The sequence below is a fragment of the Glossina fuscipes genome, unplaced genomic scaffold, assembly GCF_014805625.2.
Source record: "Glossina fuscipes isolate IAEA_lab_2018 unplaced genomic scaffold, Yale_Gfus_2 0, whole genome shotgun sequence".
NCBI classification, from domain to species: Eukaryota; Metazoa; Arthropoda; class Insecta; order Diptera; family Glossinidae; genus Glossina; species Glossina fuscipes.
In genome coordinates this window covers 9,635,372-9,657,653 of record NW_023998414.1, presented here as the reverse complement: position 1 = coordinate 9,657,653, position 22,282 = coordinate 9,635,372, and the positions used below count along the sequence as shown (strand labels likewise).

Genomic DNA, 22,282 nt, shown 5'->3' with positions numbered 1-22,282 from the left:
AAACTTATGCACTTAAGCTAACGCGCATCAGTTATAGAAAAGAAAACAATCGAAACACTCACACCAATAAATGCCACAATAAAAACCGCAGAAAAAAAAAAAAGAAGAAAAATTATTCAAAAAGTGTGAAAGAAAAAGACCTTGAATAATTTTATTCGGTTTTGGATTATATTTCGAAGCAAGTAAAAAAAAAAATTCGTTTTTTTTTTCTTTAATTCAACCTTGGGTCTATTCTTGAATTGTACATATACATACATGCCATCCGAAAGGTAATTTCTCCTATTTGTAGACACATTGATTCGGATTATTTTCATTCCGAAATTGTAAAATACATTCTGGCCAAGAAATACGAAGAAGAAGAGCATATAAAGCGAATAAGAAAAGTGGAAATAAGGCGTAGCAGGTAATTTCACGATCGCCCGAAGGGATAGTTGAATTGGCGTGTGTGAAAGAATACACAAATATAGAATTTGTGTCAGTAAGAAGTTAAATACGAAGCTAAAGATTAATGAAAATGAAGATGAACAGCAGAACTTAAAGGTATGAATAAATAGATTTTTGTTAGATAAGAAAAAAAATAATAGAGGAAAAGACCGGAAACACAGAAAGCACAGCAAGTATATGACTAAAGAAGAGGTGTACGTAAGATGGAAAGTCAGAGAGCTGAGAAATGCGGCCAAAAGGGAAAACAAAGTGGAAAGTAGACAGACGGACACTAATCATAAAAAGCGATAAATAGTTAATGTCGCAATTTTCTTCATACACAAAATATAAACTAATTTTCGTGTTATTGCATAGTTACCAAAACCTGAGATTATATTCAAAATTTGTACATCCATCACCGAAGTATTCAATTCATCAAAACGTTTGCAATACCGAGAAAGAAGCTTCAGCGACCCCACAAAGCATATATATTACCGATCTGAATCGTTTTAAGCATGCCAGTCTGCCCGTCTGCCCGTCTTTCTCCTGACCATTCGAAAGCTTACCATGAAATTTGGTATTGAATATGGGCGAAATCAGTCGAAGGACATGCCTACAGTGTCACGGAAACTGCTCACAACTTTGTTTTTCAAAAGAAGTAAAAAATTAGTTATTTTCCCATTATTCGAGATAAATGTACAAAAATTTGACCGTATGACCGATGATGGTATTTTTTGTTTTTTTTTTTTTTTTTTTTAATAGCTTATAAAATATATAAATTCTTGGCCAATTTCAAACTGAAAATGCATCTAAGCATATCCGTCTGGTCGCGTGTGCAACTGTGTAATACCTGTTGTAAGCATTTTCCCAATGGATTACAAAATTGTCGAAAGATTTGAAGGACACGCCTAGTATGATGACATGTTTATGTAATATAAACTACAAACGACTTTGCTTGCTAATCGGAAAGTACAACACATACAATCATAACAATTTTCATTTGTATTCTGGAAATTAAAAAAATCAGCCGCGCCCACTCAATATTACAGAAAATGAAATTTTAATTCTTTCCCGTTTTTTTTTTTTTTTTTTTTTTTTTTTTTAGCCTCTTTAAGGTAAATAGTGATGGGTATAAATGATTCCGTTACAATCGAATGGAGTTTTCTTACATATTCATGTTCGTTTGAGCGTTGCAACACACCGCCATTTTTTGATGGCCTAACATAGATGAACATAACTAAATTCATTGACAAAGTCACATGTCTTTTCAAAATACTATATATGACACTTAACGATCTTTTAAGAGATTTAGTGTAATATCGTCTCTGCCAGTCTTTGCAATTTTCCGTATTATGAAAGCAATTCTTACAAAATTTTTGATGATTAAAGTAAAGGATAACAACTAAGTTCATTTCTTTACTTGAACCATGCAACAATAGGCAAAGATCATTGCACACTTCAAACACATTCGTATACACTTGTATGTTATGTGTTGTGTGTCTGTTTAAGAAATTTTTAAATATTTTCATCATTAAATATAGAAATACCGAAGATTCATGAAAGTGACATGTATTCATGCCGCTAAAAATGGTCCCATTTAGTTTATAGACACGTCGGCAAATAACCCAAAAATTGTACGATTTATGTGTAATCACTTTAAATTGTGACTGCCCGAAATTCATCCCAAGGCGAATATACGCAGTTATCTTATATTTCATTCTTTTTATTTTTAACTTTGCATAAAAATAATGAAGAAAAAAACGAAAGCAAATATTTTGTCGGACATAGATTTTCCATAAGACTGTATGACATAGCACTTACTTCTTCTATTTTTACGTTCTGTCTTTCATCTTTCGTTTATAATCCGGTCTATTCATAGCGACACAAAAATAAGGAGCAAAAAATTAAAAAAAAAAAAAAGCAGAATAATATTATAAACGAATTCGGTTCGAATCTTTGTTACCCCCAATCATCGCTTGCATGAACTTGTTTTTTTTTTTTTTTTTTTTTTTTTTTTTTTTTTTTTTTTTTTTTTTTATTTTTTTTTTTTTTTTTTTTTTTTTTTTTTTTTTTTTTTTTTTTTTTTAATCATTCCATTAGGTCGACCGTCTATTTTTGCTCTCTGGAATATAATGCAAATATGACTTTAATAACATATTGGCATGAAAGGAAATTTATTTTAATTACATAAAACTTGAAACACCTCTTCGCTATTAGCATAATGTAGATTAGCTTACTGAAATCAATTTGTTGCGAACATTCAATCTTGAATGAAAGATTGTACAAATCGTTGTAATGATTATAAGCCGAGATCATCGATTATCAAATACATCGCTTCGATCAAACATAAGCTTATGGAACATTTAACACAAATCGTGATCGAGCGATCATTCGCTCATTTTATTTATTTTGTTTTTTTTTTCTTTTTTTTTTTTACTTAAATCAACTCTTAAACTGCTGGGTGGTCAGTTAGTCATTTTTATCATTAATCTCGAAAATTGAAAATGCATTTGAAAGTAGATAACAGAGATCCCACATATACTGTGTAAATTATTAGCAAAAGTATATTAAATCGTTCGCTTGCCGCCCATCTGTCTGTCTGTCTGTCTTTCTGTCCATCCATTAATTTAGTGTTTTTAGAATCTTAGCCATGTAATGTGGTTATAGTTTATTTCGCTAAGGGAGGATTTTAATATAATAAACAAGCCTACTTGGGATACAACAGCCATCCTCCCCCCTCCTCCTCCTTCCCAAAACAAAAAAATAAAAAAAAAGTAAATAGCTAAACTATATTAAAAAAAATTTTTAATCAAGAATCTGCAAAATAGGGATATAACAATTTATGCAAAAAAATAATTTTGCCACGCCTACAACTGATACTCATGTTCATGTTCATGTAAAGAATGAATGTTCAATATGCGCTTTGAAATATACATAACTGACGTAGTACTGCAAGCCGTAGTAGCAGTAGTATTTGTTTCTCTCTTTGTTTTTCGATTCGTTATCTCCGCATTTGTCATAATATGTACATGCGTGTATGTGTTTGTACGCAATCACTTTGAGCCTGATGATATTTATGCAAAAAGCATAAATATACTTAGAGAGATGGTTTAACCAGAATCTCAAACATAATTTATTCAATGCATTACAGTAATGACATGCAATGAGTAAATGTTGCGTAAATATTCAAACGCATAGAAGAATAGTCGAGAAACCGCATTAGGTGGTTATTAAACGTATCATCTTACTTTTCTCTCTATCGTCGTTATTTGCCTTTAGTCCTTCCTAGACACGTTTAATTAATCTTTATTGAGAATTGTGTTCTCTCTCTCTCTTTCTCTCTCTCTCTCTTTCGTTCGTTTTCTTTTTCAACTTCTTTTTAAATATGTTTAAATTTCTCTTTTTTTATCTTTTTTATTAGATACCACAAATGATTATGTTAACATTCGATGGTGCTGTGAATTTAAATAATTATGATCATTATTCGAAAATTTTCAATGGCAAACGGAAAAATCCCAATGGCTGTAATATACGTGGTACATTCTTCTTGTCGCACGAGTACAGGTAAGCGGCAATGAAAGTCATTTAATATTTTCATATTCATGCTTGTTTCAAATAAGGAAAATCCAAAATTCTCAATTTTTCTTTAATTCTCTCACAATTTTAATAAAGAGAACGGAAGCTAAATAAAAGAAATTAAATTAATTGTAATTTAATTATGTTATAATCATAATGAAGAACATTAAATATAATCAAGTGACACGAATTTTCTTCATACATTTTATGTAGTCAATGCACGCAATGCTGGTTTGTAAGCGCTGCGGCAGCATGTCATTGAGCAAACGATGGGAAATTAGAAATTTGTTAATGATTATGGTAGGCCATCTCCTTGTAGTCTCTTGTTAAGATCAAGATCCTCTGAATAAACAACAAGTTGCTTGAATTGAAATAAAAGAAATACTGCTTCCCGTACTGTACTGTATATCTGCACAATACTGTCTAGTAAAACAAAAACGGGAAGGGATCAGGGACTTGATATCCATCGATAGATTTAGTTCACTAACTACAGAAGTCAAAACGGCTTTAACAAAAACAAAGAAAAGTTAATTAGTACCTTCCCTTTTTCTTATTTTTATTTATTTATTTAATTTTATTTTTTTTTTTTTTTGTTTTTATCTTTCTTTCCCCACTCTCTTCAATTCTTGGTCTATTTAACGTAATTAAATACCAGAAAAAAAAGCAGTCAAACGATTTGAAACGTGAAATGACATCGTAAAATTTTTAACTATCACACATATATATATAATATATCATATAAATCTTAAGGGTAGAAAATAAGAAAACCAAAAACAAATATATATATACCTATATTTGTATACGTAGAGTAAATTTTGGATATGCATCACTGTAGACTATTGTTAAATACTTATTACGCTTAATTCATTAGCCGTTTGCCCTTAATTGGACCTATATGGATGAAAGTTTCGAACGAAACTTTAGTAAATATCTCGCGGGTTTGAAGAAAGTTTTTTTTTTTTACAGGTTTTATATTTTATTCACGCTTATTTTTATTTTTTTTGTTTTTTATTTATTTATTTATTTTTCTTTTTTTTTTTTTCTTTTTTTTTTTTTTTTTTTTTTTTATATAAATAAGGAATATATATGGACCAGATATATATTTCAGATTTTTATCTCAGTTGTTATGGTAATAGACAATAGGCAGACAACCGGATATATTAACCAACAACATATAATAGACGGATAGGTATCGGTGACTTAAGCGACTGTGTGTACACATTATTCCAACAACTTTCTGAAGATAGCATGGCAAGATAACAGAAACAGATTGCCCAAAGGTGAATGATGAATATGTTCCAGAATTTAAATTTCATAAGTGAATTTCTGCAATCGTAAGCGCTTAAAGTACGAACATAGATATACTGAATGGCTTTTGTGCATATGCACTTGTTCGTGTTACAAACAAAATGATAGAGCTAATCTACATTGAAATGTTAGAGATGAATGGGAAAAGCTTAAGAAAAGAACGATAAAATACGGGATAAAAGTAGAACTAAAAACCAACACAAGCCACGCATTTCCGCTGTTTCAGAAATAGGAAAAATGAAGATCTAAGCGGAAGTCGGGCATTTAAAATAGTAAAAGGAATAATAATAAATAAAAACTGTAAAAAAAAAAAAAAAAAGAAAGAAAAAAAGCAAAACAAGCAAAAAAAAAACGAAAAGTAGCAAAAATCCTATTTTCATAACTACTATGTACACGACGATATATGCGCACATGTGTGTATATAGCTAAAAAATGAAATATTTTCTTTCTCTTTATTTGTGTTTTTTTTTTCCCCCATTTTTTTCTATTTGAAAATCGAGTAAATAATAAACTATTTTGAACACACAAAAGTTAAGAACATTGCGCGCTTACATATGTATCGTGTGACTGTATGATATGTACACAGAAAGTTTATCATTTGTTTTATGAAAATGCGGGAGAGAAAGAGTTTTCCGAGAAAAAAATTATTAAATACCAAAAACGAAAGACTGCACTTAAAATTCAGACATAAGCAAAAAAAAAAAAAAAAAAGAAGAAAGAAAAGTAGAAAATAAGGAAAAGCAAAGGCGAACAGTTTATGAAAAACTATGATTTAATGGTATTTCTTTGATGTTTTTATATTTTTTTGATTTTTCTTCTTTTTTTATCGTTTTCCCTTTCTCCTTTCTTTTTTTTTTTTTTTTTTTGTTAAAGTCTTGTCTCTTTGTTTTATAGCAAAATTATGAACACTTGCCGTTGAGCAATTTAAAAAGAAATGCATCCACACATATAAACGCACACAGCCAACCGGAAAGAGAAAATTATGTTTTGTGTATCATTTCGTATAAAAGAGCAAAGAAGAATCGGAAAAAAAACAAAAAAAAAAAAAAAAAAAAGAAGAAGAAGAAGAAGAAAGGCGAAGAAGTTAGAAAGCTACAGTCAGTTGCCTTTCGGGGCGAATCTTTATTACCCGCAGCTAATGTTATTGAGCTCAGATACATATTGCTGCGAAATTTCAGATTTCAAACCTCGCACATACACACACACACACACACTCGCGCGCACACACACACACACACACACACAATGCGCAACGATTTTGTTGAACTACTTTGGACATTGTACGTACATGTACAGTTTATTTCAAGGGCTGAAGGCTCAAGTTAATGAAACTTTCTTAATTTTACTGAGCCTTTCGAAAGGTACGACAGACACGAAGACATAACGGTACCTATGCTACAATACGATATAAAGCCTTATTTCCGGATATCACAATTAAAGCGTTGAACTTAATATACCAACTTTTGCCGTTGGCGCATATAAAAAAAAAAGAAACCCAACTAAAAAAAGTTATGATGATGTCGTAATAAATTTGTGCTTTTAAGTGTAATAAATTGCTCAACATTAGTTTTGTATTTCACCCAAAGCGGAAAACAAAATAATTATTTTCTCTAAATATTTTTTTGAAGAACTCATAAAAAACAACAACAACAACAATAATAATAACAGCAACAACAACAACAAACAGTAGCCAGCTTACCAACATAGAGACAAGAAATAAAATATTAATAAAAAACTTCAACCATAAAATAACTTTTACTCCAAGTTTAAAACAAAGGCGAACCGAGTTGCGTAATATTAATTAACTACAGTTGATTATTAAAAATGATAACCTCTCGGAACAGATAAGATTTTCAAGAGTCACAAGTTCTCGATATCCATTAGGCGCGCATGCACTGCTACGCACATCTACCTCTGTAGAGACAGACATCATCAATTCATTAATTTTTTTATTCATCATTCCCCCCCCCTCCCCCCGGCCCCCCCTCCCCCTCTCACACCTCTTCTTCCCCTTTTTTTAATACTCTTATTCACAAGTTTGCTTTGAGAGAATAAAAGGAATCGGAAAATCTTTACTTATGAAAATTTACCGTAATTCTACCTAAATTGGCCCTTGAAGATTTGTTTATTGTTTATAGCTCTCAAGAATATATCAGTAAATAAAACTGTTATAGATCTAATTGGAATGTATTAGGCCTACGGAAGAGTTCTGTTCGTTCTGGTTCCAACAAGTTTCAACAAATATGCGCATATTAATTTAACGGGAATATTTGGCTCTCGATTTTTATCACTGAATGTGTGTATGTATGCTGACCTAGCAAATAAACTAAAACGAAAATGACTCATCCACGATCCGTGAGTACAAACTTCAACAAGGTAGAAATGTTGCAGAAGCGTGTAAAAATTGATTGAAAGTGCTTGGTGAAGGTACGGTTTTTGAGCGACCATGCAGATGGTGATTCGACAAAACTCACACAAGTCAAGGTGTGGGCGGCCACCTTGATTGATCGATGGCGATACTGTCAAAATCTAGTTAGCGCAAAATCCTCTTTTGAGAACACGGAAATTTCGGAATGGCTTGATTCAACTTCAGACCATTACGGATCATATTCAAAACTTTGCAGTAGACCTATTATAAACTATATACACATTTTGTTTATCCCCACATCACTTGTTCAGAATTATAATCTGAACTGATCTAAACCTGTCTGTCCATCTGATGTCTGGCGTCTGGTAAATTTGCGTTCATGCTAAAGGTTGCAATTTTTACAGGATTCTAATGAAATTTAATGCAATGACGTGTTTTGATCCAAGGACGAGCGCTATGGAAAATGATTCAGATCGGTCCACTTTTACGACCATTTCCTATATAACGATCTATTATGAAGAATCGGGTATATGGGAAAAAATTGTCATTTTGAAAATTTTGGAGTAAAAGTGACTAAGTAGTAGTATTTCGACATTGTAAATTTGGACCGGCTGGGGCAATGTTTAAACCCTCTCTCATATAACGAAAACTAAAGCTCATACGAAATTGTGAGCCATTGAAAATGATATCATAATATTAATTTAATATAAAAAAATTAAGTGTATTAAATTTGGAACGACTCGAGCGAATTTTTCTCAAATTTTTGGAATTAGAATCATTTTGTGAAAGTAATAAAACAATTTCAAATTTTCTTTTAAAATAAAATCACTTTCGTCAAAAAGTGGATTCGTTCTTCTGAAATTTACGGAACGCTCAACATATATACATGCTATACTCTATTAGATCCTCTGAAGCTTCCTTTTAAATATTGCAAACATTATGACATAATGAGTGTGCAACCATCCTTTAATGAAAAAATTTTTAAAAATTATTATTGATAACTAAGAGCCCAAAATTACATAGAAATTACTTACGAAGTACGTGACCACGCCTAGCCAACATTATAGTATATCTAAATTAGTTTTTTTTTTTTCGCAGAAACAAGTTTCAAAAACTCCATAAAGTATATAAATTCCTGGTCAATCTGTTCGTCTGTTCAACCGTTTAGTATCTGTGGTAAAGATTGTTCCGTTAATGAAAATTTGTGAAAGTATTTGGAAGTGATCTAAGCATTTCAAAGGATACTTGTGTGCGGTAAAAACTTTCATTTGGAAAATAGTAAAAATCGGCCGCGCCCTCCCCTCTATATTATAAATCATGAAAATGTAATTCTTTTTCGCTTTTTAAGGATAACGATGATGGGTATCCACTCCACAATATCCACTCACGCCCGAATATATTTGCAATATCAGTTGTTAACTTTATTTCAATTGAGAAAATGCCAGATGCGAAGACAATATGTCCCCGTTTCTTAACTTTGCATATCTATCTACGTCCACTTTTTTATTATAACTTCACTAATTTCTCTTCATTTAATTTCTGTTTTCAATTTTACTTTTTGTTTTTAATTTTATGTATATATATGTAATAAAATTGCATAAAATCTCCCTTGCTTAGCCGCGAATAGAACAAGATATAACTTATTGAAAAGTTGTTTATATTGTTACTGCATTTATTGTTGTTGTACTATAGTTTTGTATAGCTTTTTACTAAACAACACAATCGAAATGAACTTTCTCGGCTTCCTCGCCAGAAATCAAAATTAAATTACGCACAAAAACGTTTTTATTCTTACCACCGATGAATAGAGCGATGTACTATTTAGTATATTCTCTTTGGAAAATCAAAGGATATGCAACAATGTACATAAAAACATAAAGTTTCATAGCCTTTAGAATAAAGATCAAAATAGCCAGGTATAAGAATCTGACAAAATTGGATAAAAAGCAAACACAAATACGAATCAATACATATAAAAGAATCTACTTATATATATATATATATATATATATATGTATGAGTACCTTATGCACACATATATTTAGACAAAATTTATGCTACATATATATATATATATAAATATATATATAATTGGTCAATGTTAGATTCTTATCCGTGCTCTTTTCTTCGGATACGACCTTCCACTCAGGGGATGTCGCCTATATGCGCGCGCAGAATGTTGATCGGGAAGAATTGCGGGTGAAACGTGAAAATAGCAAACACAACGAGAAAGATCAGTACTAGGCGCACTTTGTTTTTCTGCTTGAGGCTTGGAAATGGATATCATCGACCCACAATTACTTCGGCAAGACTTAAATAAAGCGCAATCTCGAATAATATTAAAATTTTGTTCAATATTAGTTTATGTTTCATAACGAATTTCGGCTTTGAAAACTTGCCCTAAATAACAATTAAAGGCGCGGATATAGGCGAATAGGTAGCAATTACTATATTCATATCTTTGTAATTAAAAAAAAGGAAAAAGATCTGATATATTTTCACAAGTATATTCTTTGTTATGTTTATCCGACTTTTGTTGTAAAGCTTTGTTGAATACATATTCGAGAGAATCGTAATATATTTCAATTTAATATCAGTCCCATAAATTCCTTTTATTGGTTGTTAGGCGTTCAAGATTCATCTCAAGACGAATAGAGCTTTCTGCTTGGCTTAGTTTCCTCTTACTCTTATTTTTTTCTTTTTTTGTTTTTTTTTTTTTTTGTGGAGTGCATTTAATTGAAAACTTTTTCACTTTTTTTCTTCGCAAACCGAAAAATGTGATCAAGTTTTTCTACTGTACTTGAGCTAAACAATTAAAAAGAAAATGTATTACAACAACCGTAAAAAAGCTTTTAAAAATATTCGGACAACAAAATGTACTAAGAAAATGAAAACAAAAACAAAAAAAGAAATGAAATGCTTATATAAAAATTTCAACCTTGGATATTATCCTGGTTTCTCACAAAAATTATCTTGATAGTAGCGCATGTGTATATGTCTCTCGCATGTCCTTAAACTCTAATGAAATTAATTTGCTTAGCTTAAACGTATGGAGATATAGGTGGGATAATGGATGGGAAATAGAGAAGGCGAAATAGGCGCCAAGAAGTAAGGTTCGCTGGTAAGCAAACATATGCAGACGGGACATGTCTAGGGGAACCAAATGCCCAACTGACAAAAGTACATATACTCCAAAAGCAATCTATACCTGGGAAGAGTAAACCAACAGAAACAACCAACAAAAATGTTTGGCAATAAAACCTAAAGAAGTGATAATCAGCATAAGCAAGATTCGTAGGATGCAAGGCTGTTTCTCTCTCTGCAACGTACAATTGCCGAAACAAATATTTCGGGAAAAATTAAGCCAAAAAGTTTTAAAACACATGAATACATGTGGGCAAGCCACTCAAGAAGATATTGGCGCAGATTACTATGCAGAAAATGCGGAGAGAATGGACGCAAAGTCAGAGAAAGGTTTAACATAAATAAACGCAACAAAATATCACGAAATGAAAATATTAGAAAACTTTAAGTCAATCGTAGAAGGAATAAGGAAGCCCACTAATTGATGGTGCGAAGGGCGGTCGAAGCAATTGTGAATACTGTTTATATCCCTTAGCGAGACATATACAAGCCTAGAAACAGTTGCTCGGTTCCAGGATACAAAATGGCAAAACACATAGAAGAAACACTGAACATGAAATGGCAAAAACAAATAAAACAAATGAAAAGTATTGTGGTGTGGTAGATGCCGTCTCTCACCAACCATCATAAATTTTGAAACGTTCACTAGAAACCTTATTGCTTTGGGAGAACACCTGGACCTGAACATCTCCTCATCAATATTAATAGCAAGTGATTTTAATAACAAATCAGCGGAATGGCATTCAAATAAATCTGATAGAAGAAGCGAAACAATTGCATCATAAGACTTCGTCATATTACATCTTCTGCTTACTGCTTCTACATTCTAAAGAGAAACATGCAGAACATTCATAGATATGAACATGGCATTGTCACTCTTCTCGCAACGACATACGCCTTCAATTGTAGCAGAAAATGGAACGTTAAGCGATCACCAATATATCGTCTTCCATATAAACAACTTTCCAGCATAGCAAACAAACGACAAGCCTAGAAGAAGGAATTGAATCATGAGGCGAGCGGAATAGCTTCGATATGTGCACATATCTGGACGCAACAACTTATGCATCTTTCAAGCAAATTAGCATTGGATTACGGGATTGTACATCGCTTATCGGGCGATATCATCACAAACTGCAGTTACCCTGATAGGTCACTTTGAAAACAGATTATTCTTATAATAGCCGTTAAAGGTCCTACGTTGGGGAAAGCAAAGCAGAACAAGCGAAAAAATACATAACAGAATCGCTGTAGCCGAGGAGGTAGCAATCGCGGCCACCAAGTCTGTGTTCGCCGGCTTAAATTTCATTGCGGTAGAGTTTACTTCGGTCGTAGTTGTAATGAGTGCACGATCGAAAAAGGCATAGCACTTAGCAATTGTACGCAAAACCACCAGGTTTCAACGACTCACTTCTTTTTGACCGTTCAGCGCATTACACGCTTTGATCACGAAATTTGACAGGTAAAAGTGATAAAGAAATGGGAAAGTAGGGAAGTGTACATAACGCTTGAATTTAATGGTTTTGACCTTCCTCTATATAAAAGAACAGTTTTTCATTTAACATAACTGATTTATTCAGCGTACACCGACGCTAATCATTGAGCACGTGAAATTCTTTCTCTTCCAATACTCTTCTAATACATGCTCAGAGACTTATGGTGATGTTGTTCCATCATAGTCCAATTGTCGGTTCTGCTTAAACAACAGTTTAAAAGTGGCGATTTTTATGTCAATCACAAAGAACGAACTCAAGGATTCAAAAAGGCAATGAAGGCAATGAATTGCAACACTTATTGAACGAAAGCCAAGAAAGGAGGAAGAATGGCAATCATAGGAATTGACTGAAAATGCCATTTTGCCAACTTGTTACAAGAGTTGGCCCAGGATACCCTGTTACAGCTATATCCAGTGTAGTCACCAGACACAGAGACTCCTGATTACAACTTGTTCAGATGGGTGCAGCATGGGTTGGCTGGCACGCGGATTCGCAAAGTTGAAGAAATGCGAAAATGGGTTGGTAGACGAAAATATCGTAAAATGGAAATTATTTTGATTTATATATATTGTACCAATTCCATATTGTACCAGTTTTCAACAATAAATGCCTTTTTCAATAGAGAAAATGATCAAAATATTTGCAATATTTTCTAATGAAAATGGGCAAAGAACTGTATGAGGCGAAATGATGCACGGTATTCAATAGTTGACCTTACCCGTCTATAACAATTTAATTTATACGTCATACATTTTTCCAAGATTGGTCAAGTTATGTCGTTTAATTTTTTTAATTTTTATATCTTCAACTGATTCAAAACCCCTGCAATGAATTGGTACACGCAACGATAGCATCAGTCGTCTTTAGTATTGTTTATATTGCATCTATGAAGTTTAATTCAGCTTCTTCGATACGATCATTGAGGGCAGGAAGAGAAAAGGGAAAACTAATCGTTTAGCGAAATGAAAATACATTGGAACAGGATTAACGTGTGCTCATATAAAGCGATGAGAAGAGAAGAAATTCAAAAGTAATGCTTTTCCGTAATTCGCGACAATATAACGTAGATTGAAATTTGTTGCAGATTGAAATTTTAATTAAAATTTTGATCAAATTTTTCTTTTCTTACATGATTTCTTTAATAATGAGAGTGCAGGCATTGTTAAAGGGAAATACATGCACGTACCGTACACGTAATCATATGTATTCTCATTAAGTTAATAACACATGTATTCGCACGCAAATACAATATAATACCGGAAACATTTTTATATTTTTTGTGTAATGACCTTAGAGGAAAGTCTGAGTTAAGCATTTGCTTTCCTAATTTAACCGTTGCACATACATATTCATCTTAGCACGTGTGTATTGAATACTGTACACGCTGATAAAGATATTTTCATTTTCATTTTATTTTTTTTTCTTTTTCCCCGTCAATATTTCATTGCATAGGAGTAAATACGTCGAAACGTGTTCGTTTCCAAATTATGCAAAGAAACCAGAGAGGAATAGAAAGAAACCAAAAAAAAAAAAAAAAAAAACGAAATATTTATTGGAGTTAAGATATTTTATTTTCTCACTTGCTACCTATCTGCCGATGTTTTGGTCCAAACAGCATTGTTATTGCTATATTTGTTGTTTTGTTTTTATTGTTGTCGTTGTTGTTATTGTTGTATTTAACCGAATTCAACTACATACAGATATACATATACCGACCCATCCACAATTTCATTTGTGGCAAAATTTTTTCTATTTTTTTTTTTTTTTTTTTTTTTTTTTTTTTGAAAATTTTTTCAACTTTATCAAAAACTTTTTAACTTATTTAATACTATGGATAGATTTTTGTTCTGATGCTCTTCTTACTGCTCTTATGGTTGTTGTACTATTTGAGGTTTTCTCTATCGGCCATTTGTATATAAATCTAATTAAATAGTTAAAGCATTTGAAAAAGTTTGTGGTTCTTCTTTGGGAAATTAAGAACACTAACAAATTTCCAACTTAGTTCTTATTTTTATTTCAATTGACCGGCAAAGAGAAAGAAAAGAACATATAATTAAATATATATTAGTACCTATGAACTTACGACTATATTTAAATTTAAATGGAAACAAAAAAAAAAAAAACAAGTGAGAAAACTATATTAAGCTGCGACCGAATCTTTTATACATGTACCAATTTTAGCCTAACATGGCCCCAAAAATGAGAAAATTAAATTTTCATACTTACTAATAGTGAATGGGTGTGGATTTATTCTTCATTTTTGTGGTATATACGTCGAAATTTTTGTCATGTGTTATAGTTTGTCGGTAATGAATAAAAAAACCTCAAAAACAGAAATGCTCTCAGTCTAGGTTAAACTTTGCGTCTAGGTTAAACATGCGTCACTTCACCAATTGCTCGCTATTTTAATACCAATTTACGTCCGAGAGTTTTCATTGTGTTCACGAAACCTGAAGCTGACGAATTAATTGTTGGGACTAAGAGACTGTTTGACATTAAACAAGCCGATAGATGAACGGACCGGGAGATTTACGTTCGAGCAGATAAACGAACTGACTAATAAACGAACGAACATATGGATGGTTGAACATAAGAACGGACGAACAGACGGACGTACTTAAATCGAATTAGAATTTAATACAAATCAAAAAAATGTATGTATTTTATAGAGTCTTCGGACCTCTTTCTGGTTGTTGCAAAAAAAAATTTTTTTTTTTTTATATCTTATCAACCTCTCCAACTTGAAAAAATCATTCCAAAATTAATTAAATAGACAAATCATATTGCCCTAGTCACAGAAAAGCCGTACAAACATAGATCGGATCTTGTAGATAAATGGGGTTTTTATTTTATAGAATACCTATACAGTATTGTTAAATTGTGCGAAATTGTAGTTTAAACAAGGAAGAACGTTATAGTTAGGCAAGAGCGACTATTATGTATCTTACCCCACTTCGCCTAACACAGTTATTCACTTTTATTCGTTTTAAGGTTAGAATTTATGGTCATGTAAAAGTCCGCCTATTGGAGGACTCCTTATATGCGGTCGATTCCAAAGGATGGACCTACACCGCCCAAGCTTGGTAAAGTTAACGTTTATGTCAGTTTACTATTATGAAGGCGTGTTTACAATGATATATTAAAAATTATATTATTTTACTATATAGAGATTGAAAAATTTTTCATACAAGTTTAGAAAAAGCGAATACTATTACAAAACAAGTTTCGTCGAGAAATTTTGAAATTTGCAGAGTATCTCCATATAACGACTTTTCAAAATAGAGAGCAGTCGAAAATGTGAAACTATCCAAAGCAATTTCAATAGGGTTCGTCCTTGGAACAAAGCAAATCAGTTTAGCAAATTTTACGAAAATACCTGTACAGATGTCAGATGGGCAGACGGACAGGCAGGTTTAGATCTGAATCATTTTCTGAATCGGTCGTTATAATAAAAATAGCGTCTACCTTAAGATATCCTGTATGTTACATACGTCAGCACAAACTTAGTATATCATGTACGAGAAGTAATGTAGGATATAAATAATGTATATACGATATGTGCGAAACGATATATAATGTATAGAAAACGATCTATATCAACTGAATGGATTTGGGCTCCTCCTCCTTGCAAACAAATTAAGAATGAGTACTTAAGAAAATTCAACTCTCAAACCAAAAAAAAACTATTTTCTATGACTTATTAAAATCTGGTTGTCTACTATAGACAATTAGCCCGCTAAGCACAATCGAACTTTCTAAATATGGCATAAAACTCTTATTTACCTTAATAAACTTGTCGACGATGCATTAAAAAATTCATTTGGTTAGATATACATAGCTTTCGTAACATACGTACATATTGATGGACAATTTTAATTTAAAAATTTTTGTTTATTACGTAACATTTCTTTCCTTTTTTGCGAAAAAAAAAAAATAAAAAAATTGCAAGGACATATAAGAACCGAGTATCTTCTTTAAAAAGTTAATGTTAAAATTCTTAGTTCGTGTTACCATTAAGGCAAATGCAATTTTCACAAAGTTAAGCTTATGAATTAGTTTCTTTTTTCTTCTCTTTCCGTTTTTGCTTTGTCGTATCCGATTTGATAATAATTATCAAAGTTTTATTTTCCTTTCTATGCAATACTCGGATAAGGCAAATGCTGTTTACTAACGTATGTATGTACACTTGTGAAAATCGTACATGTATATATTGGATTGGGTTGTAGAAAAGGTCATGTCATTCATCTTTTTAAATTCACTTAATTGTGCAAAGCAGAAAGACCACATAATCATATTCTTTCAATTCGTCATCAGTAAGTGCTTATTTAGCGAAGAGTAAGTTAATAGTGCATTTTTTATAAAGTTCTTTTTTTTTGTCTTTTAATTCATAGTGTTTGTAACAGAATCTTTAATTTACTTTTCTATGATTGCTTTAAAATAATTATTAATTTAATTACTTTAATTAATTTAATTAATTTAATTTAATAATAGTTAATAGTTAAAGAAGACAGATCTGATGATGATCTGATGGCATCTCAAACAAGTAAAAACACTATGAAAAGATTCACGTCTCACCTGTAAATACCCCACATCGTTTCGCTAAAAGCAGTTACTCATGTAACGATTTTTCAAAATAAATCATTACATGGGGAGTAGTCGAAAAAATTATCCGATCTGAACTATTTTCAATAGCTCTCGCCCTTGGATCAAAACACATCGGTATATGAAATATCATCAACATGTTGATGATGAAAAATTGCGATCTGTTATTTGAACACAGCACTGCAAGACTGATTCAGTAAGCGAACTCTGAATCGATCTGTATAATACAATATGGGTTTATTCCTACTCTTTCTGGATATTACATATATCCGCACAAGTGCTGTAGGATATAAAAATTAAATTACTTAAGACGATTAAATAGCCAAGATTAATACGTTCTTCAGTCTTTTGTGGCACATTGTGGCACATCAGATCCGGCCCGAAGCGATTTGCAGCATCTGCACTTCGTGAGTAGCTGGCTTAACTACAAGTCAACTTTTCCACGCATGATGTGTCAATCTCTCTCGTTTATACAGGAGGAGAGCAATTCCTCACTTCGTATCAAAGGATCTTATCATGCCGATCTTTCACACAGCATAGTGAAAAATGAAGAATTGAATCTTTATAGGTGACGATAACGATGTAAATGACAGCTTTCCTTAATACACTATCATTGTCAGTTGCGTCACTTTCAGGCAGGGATCCTTAAACGCTTCAGAAGAAGTTACATTTCAGTTGAATTTGATAAATCTCTTAAAGAACCGAAACGTGTATGAGATTATAGATTCGATTATGATTTTGATTTTGTTGTTAAGAAATTTTGAAATTGGTAATGCTTCTCCGACAATCCAATTTTTTATATCGTCTCTGTTTTCTCTTACTTTCATCGAAATATAGGGACATTTTTGAAAAGGAATTGATTGTGTTTTCAAAAATGTTCATCTACTGTTCATATACATACCAGTCAAAGATTAGACAAATATTCTACTCTAATATATCCTACGATGTGCGTAGATGCCAAACTATGTTAGATCTTGAATGCAAGTGTTCTAAGTTAAACGTTCGGTATGTCCCGTAACGACAGCTAAAGAAATACTAAATAACGTAAAAAGCCTGACATACTTTTTTTCTTTCTTTCTTTTGTTATATTTCTTTTTTAAATATATTAGAGTTATAAACGAACGGAATTTCTATTTCATTTGAATGTAAAGAAAATTTAGTTATATTTTCTTTAGTCAAATAAGTTTGCAATCAGATGATTGTCTCTAGAACTGAAAGAAATAAAACTGAAGGTAGGTTTTAACCAAATCGACAATAAAATTGCTGGTCTTCTTTCTATGTATGCATGCATATATACATACATACATACATACATACATACATACATACATACATACATACATACATACATGCAGGCATGCATGCATGCATGCATGCATCTATGAAACATTCCGGACTTTCTCAGTATACATATATACAAAAAAATTGCTTATGTAGGCGTATGCTTTTGAAAGATCCACACGCACAGTAAGAATGATATTGTTAACAATTTTTCATTTTTATTGTGTTTTGTTTTGCTCCATGTTACCATCAATGTAACACAAACTACGAACATATGCGCACATGTATTATACGTACTTTCAGGCAAATAACTCTTTGGCATAAATACCAATACATACATACATACATACATATATATACCGCCTACACATAGCACTATGCTATCTATTGCTTCTCTTCAAATGTATATATAAATGTTGTACACTTTTGGTCCTTTTTGCGTATGCGATATTCTTCTACTTTAATGTTGTTAAACCAGTTAACTCCTACATTTATATACACGCAACATCTACGTACACACATTGTGCAAAGAAAATGTATGGAGCACGCAGCCTCATATTTGTATGTATATATCTATATAAATACATATATTTATATATATATATATAAGCATATATATATATATATAAGCATGTCCCGGCTGCTTGACTAGTTGACTGCAATTGTTTTACGGATAATTATTCCTTTGCTAAAATCATCGTCTTATGTATAAGTTAAACTAGTGCACATATATATATATATATATATATATATATATACATAAGTTTGTATAAGTATTTATTACCATGACGATGATGATGATCATCATCATATCCTGACCACTTATTTCTAAGAAATTTTGCTTTCATGTTGTTGGGCTTTTGTAAATCACATTTTTTTCCCTTTTTTTTTTTATTTTTTATTTTTTTTTTTTGCTTCCCTTGCTTTGGGTTGTCATTGTCAGTTAACTTATCAACATTTTGCCAAAATTATATCATCAGCTCGAGTCAAACTTTCATTAAGGATAGCATAAATGTGCATACGAGTGCGTGCTTATAAAAGGAGCATGTATAATGTTAAAGAAGTCGTTTTCGTAATGTAAATATGAAATTATTTAAATGAAATTTTTCTAATTGTTGAACATTTGTTTATAAGAGTTCTTAACATCAGAAATTTCTATACATAACATACAACAAAGTCTTTAATAATAACCAAAAAGCATATGCTCTGCTAGTAAAAAGTTTATTGCCCAGTTATAGGGAAAAACAAAGTTTCAATTCCTAAATTTAAGAACACCAAGCATGCATGCATGCATTTTGACAAAATTTTCATGCATAAATATTTAGGTTGTATGTGTTATTTTCATATTTATGGACAATAAATAGTAAGTGAAGGTTTTTATTAAGCATTTTTACTTTTTACAGCCATTATAGTCAGAAAGTTGTACGACCTTTATATTTTTACAATTTACATGTAACGAGTTCTGCAAAGCTTTCCAGACAACGATGTCAGACGACCTCACACTGCTGTCAACAAACGTACGCCATTCATGTCCATAGCACCCAATCCATTTACTTTCACGATCCGGTCAGCACGATTTTCGATAATATATGATTTAATTGCGCAACTAGCAAAAAAAAAAAAAAAAAACTCTGCAAACTTTCACTCGTTATACCTGAAATTCTTGTCCGACTATTTATTTTAGGGTTTTGGATTTCCAAATCCAAGAAATGAGTCCCTTCACTCCGAATAAGTTTTCTTGAAAATTATCATTCTTCACTCGTACACTACCAGCAATCAATTAACGAACGTACGGAGTTGAGCCTAATCCGTTTCGTCAATTCTTATGTCAACGCCAACCTATACGCACTGAACAATGCGATAAATATTTGTGATGGTCTCGGAATGGCCAAACTTATCCTTTTAGAAAGTTACAAACCGTCTCCATGATATTTTCATCACTTCGTAGGCAACTATACTGTAGAGTTTAGGCCCAAGAACGGACCTTACTTAAAATGCAATGCATCTGATTATTTATACGAATATTCCCGATGTATATTTTCCATTTCAAAAAAGGATTTATATAAAATACGCAGTTTAAATTCGTTTTGGATTATTTCTACGTCCAATTACTATCTCGGATCAGTTTTCACCATGAAATCTATTACCATAGGAAGATGTCTGTAGTTTTCAAAGAAAGCGTTATATGAGCTGAGGTTCAAGAAATTACTCCATCCAATGCAAATTTCTTACAACCATGTCAAAGGCTAAGATACCATCTATTATTCATCGATTTTTTTGTGGAATTTTGTGGAGATTTGCCTTCTTTTCAATAGTCGTACAAATCGTGCGATCAAATCCATTTTAAATAGGATTCGTCCCTGGATCCATGCATGTCATGAAGTTAACTAAAATGTTGCAAGCATTCGGAACTGTAGATTGGACGGACGGACAGGTAAACAAACAATGTTAAATCAAAATCAGAAAAAAATATCAGAAAACGATTCTGAATCGATCGGTATCATAAAAGATGGATCTGTTTTAAACCCTTCTAGATGTTTCAACCTCTGGGTGTCACATTCGTACAAACGTAATAATATATAACCTCCACTATAAATGATAATAAATAACTGATATAGCAAACTTTTTAATTTTTATATTAATTAAGACGTAAATTTGCTCAGAGAATCTCACAAACTACTACCAAGAATATAATGTTTGCTGTCATAGCAGTGCAATTCAGTTTGCTGTCGTGCATAACAGAGATGTATTATGTAGAAAATCAAATTTATTGTATATGATTTATTACTCATATTTTGATATTTTTCTAATATCACAGCAAATTTCTACTATTAACAATTAAGGTCTTAGATTAACTTACTCCCAAGTTTTTCTTTACGTCGTTTTTCTTTTCTTGCTTCTTCAAGGCCCAGACTCTTTAATACGACAAGGCAAGTTCACTAACAGTGAAAAATTGAAAAAAGGAAAAATTTTTTCAAATTTACAAATCAATGACAATAGCACCGGCAAACATGATGCCCTGATTAATATTTGATCTGTAGTAAATTTTCCTTGGCATGCACATTGCCGTAAATAAAAATCAATAAACAATCGAAGTGTGAGAATTACATGCACAATGATGATGATATTGATACCTGTCTTGTTAGTTGAGGTCATCTGCTCATCATTGTTATTCGAAACTTTCAGGTGACTATCATACGTATGTAAGAAACGTTAAACTGGCATTGCCTATGGATTATAAACCGAAATTTTTTTTTTCACATATCTGGTCGGATTGCAGTATTCTTTAAAACTTGGATTTCTTAGTTCGATTGAAAACGTGTAAACAAAACTTCAATTTCGTCGGTGAACATAATCACGGTATAGGGAATTATAAGCGGGCAGATAATTGAACGAAATCATGCTAAACTTATTAATTAAAAAAAAAAAAAAAAACAACTAAAAGCACTGTAGTAGACTGTAGGGTCCATCGTTAAATACTCCGCGCCACCCTACAATTATTCATATAACGACTTTTCAAAACGGAGCGTTGTTTGGGAAATGGTTAAAAAATCCGTAACATTTGTCTCTAAGCCAAAACACCTTAGGGCACCAAATTTCATCAAGATATCTTAAAAATTGCGACTTGGAAGTTTTAGATTAATTTCGTTAAATTTATGAATTGTTAATAATAATTTGTAATGATCATGATTCCCATTGTAAGTAATATTAAGGTGCCAAGGTGCTATAAAATCTCTTGCGACACGAAGTTGAACAAAAGAAGACAAGGTGGACGGATGGACAGATGGGCTTAGATCGATTCAGAAAATGATTCTGAACCGAATATAAGTCAAGTATCTCTAGCGGTTGCATACATCCGCACAAACTTAATAGACGCTTATACAACAAGTACTCTGGGGTATAGAAACCGAAGAAAACGTTATTCAATTATTTCTAAGAAGACTGCAATGTTTAAGTTATACGAGAGCTTTAAGTAGGCTGCGAAAATCAAGCCCGTAAATCTGATGGACCATAATATTTTTTATATTGCAATACATTCATGATTATACAAGTAATATTTTCAATTTGAATGGAATCGAGTGGT

At 31.9% G+C, this 22,282-nt stretch overlaps 1 protein-coding gene across 1 annotated transcript in view; it reads left to right on the top strand.

The window, feature by feature from the left end:
* LOC119644802 (chitin deacetylase 1) overlaps positions 1–22,282 on the top strand; it is a 57,071-nt gene that overhangs the window by 19,095 nt on the left and 15,694 nt on the right. The window contains exon 5 of the mRNA XM_038044540.1: positions 3,845–3,987. Within this exon, the coding sequence (XP_037900468.1) occupies positions 3,845–3,987 (143 nt within the window). The remainder of the gene's footprint in view (positions 1–3,844; positions 3,988–22,282) is intronic.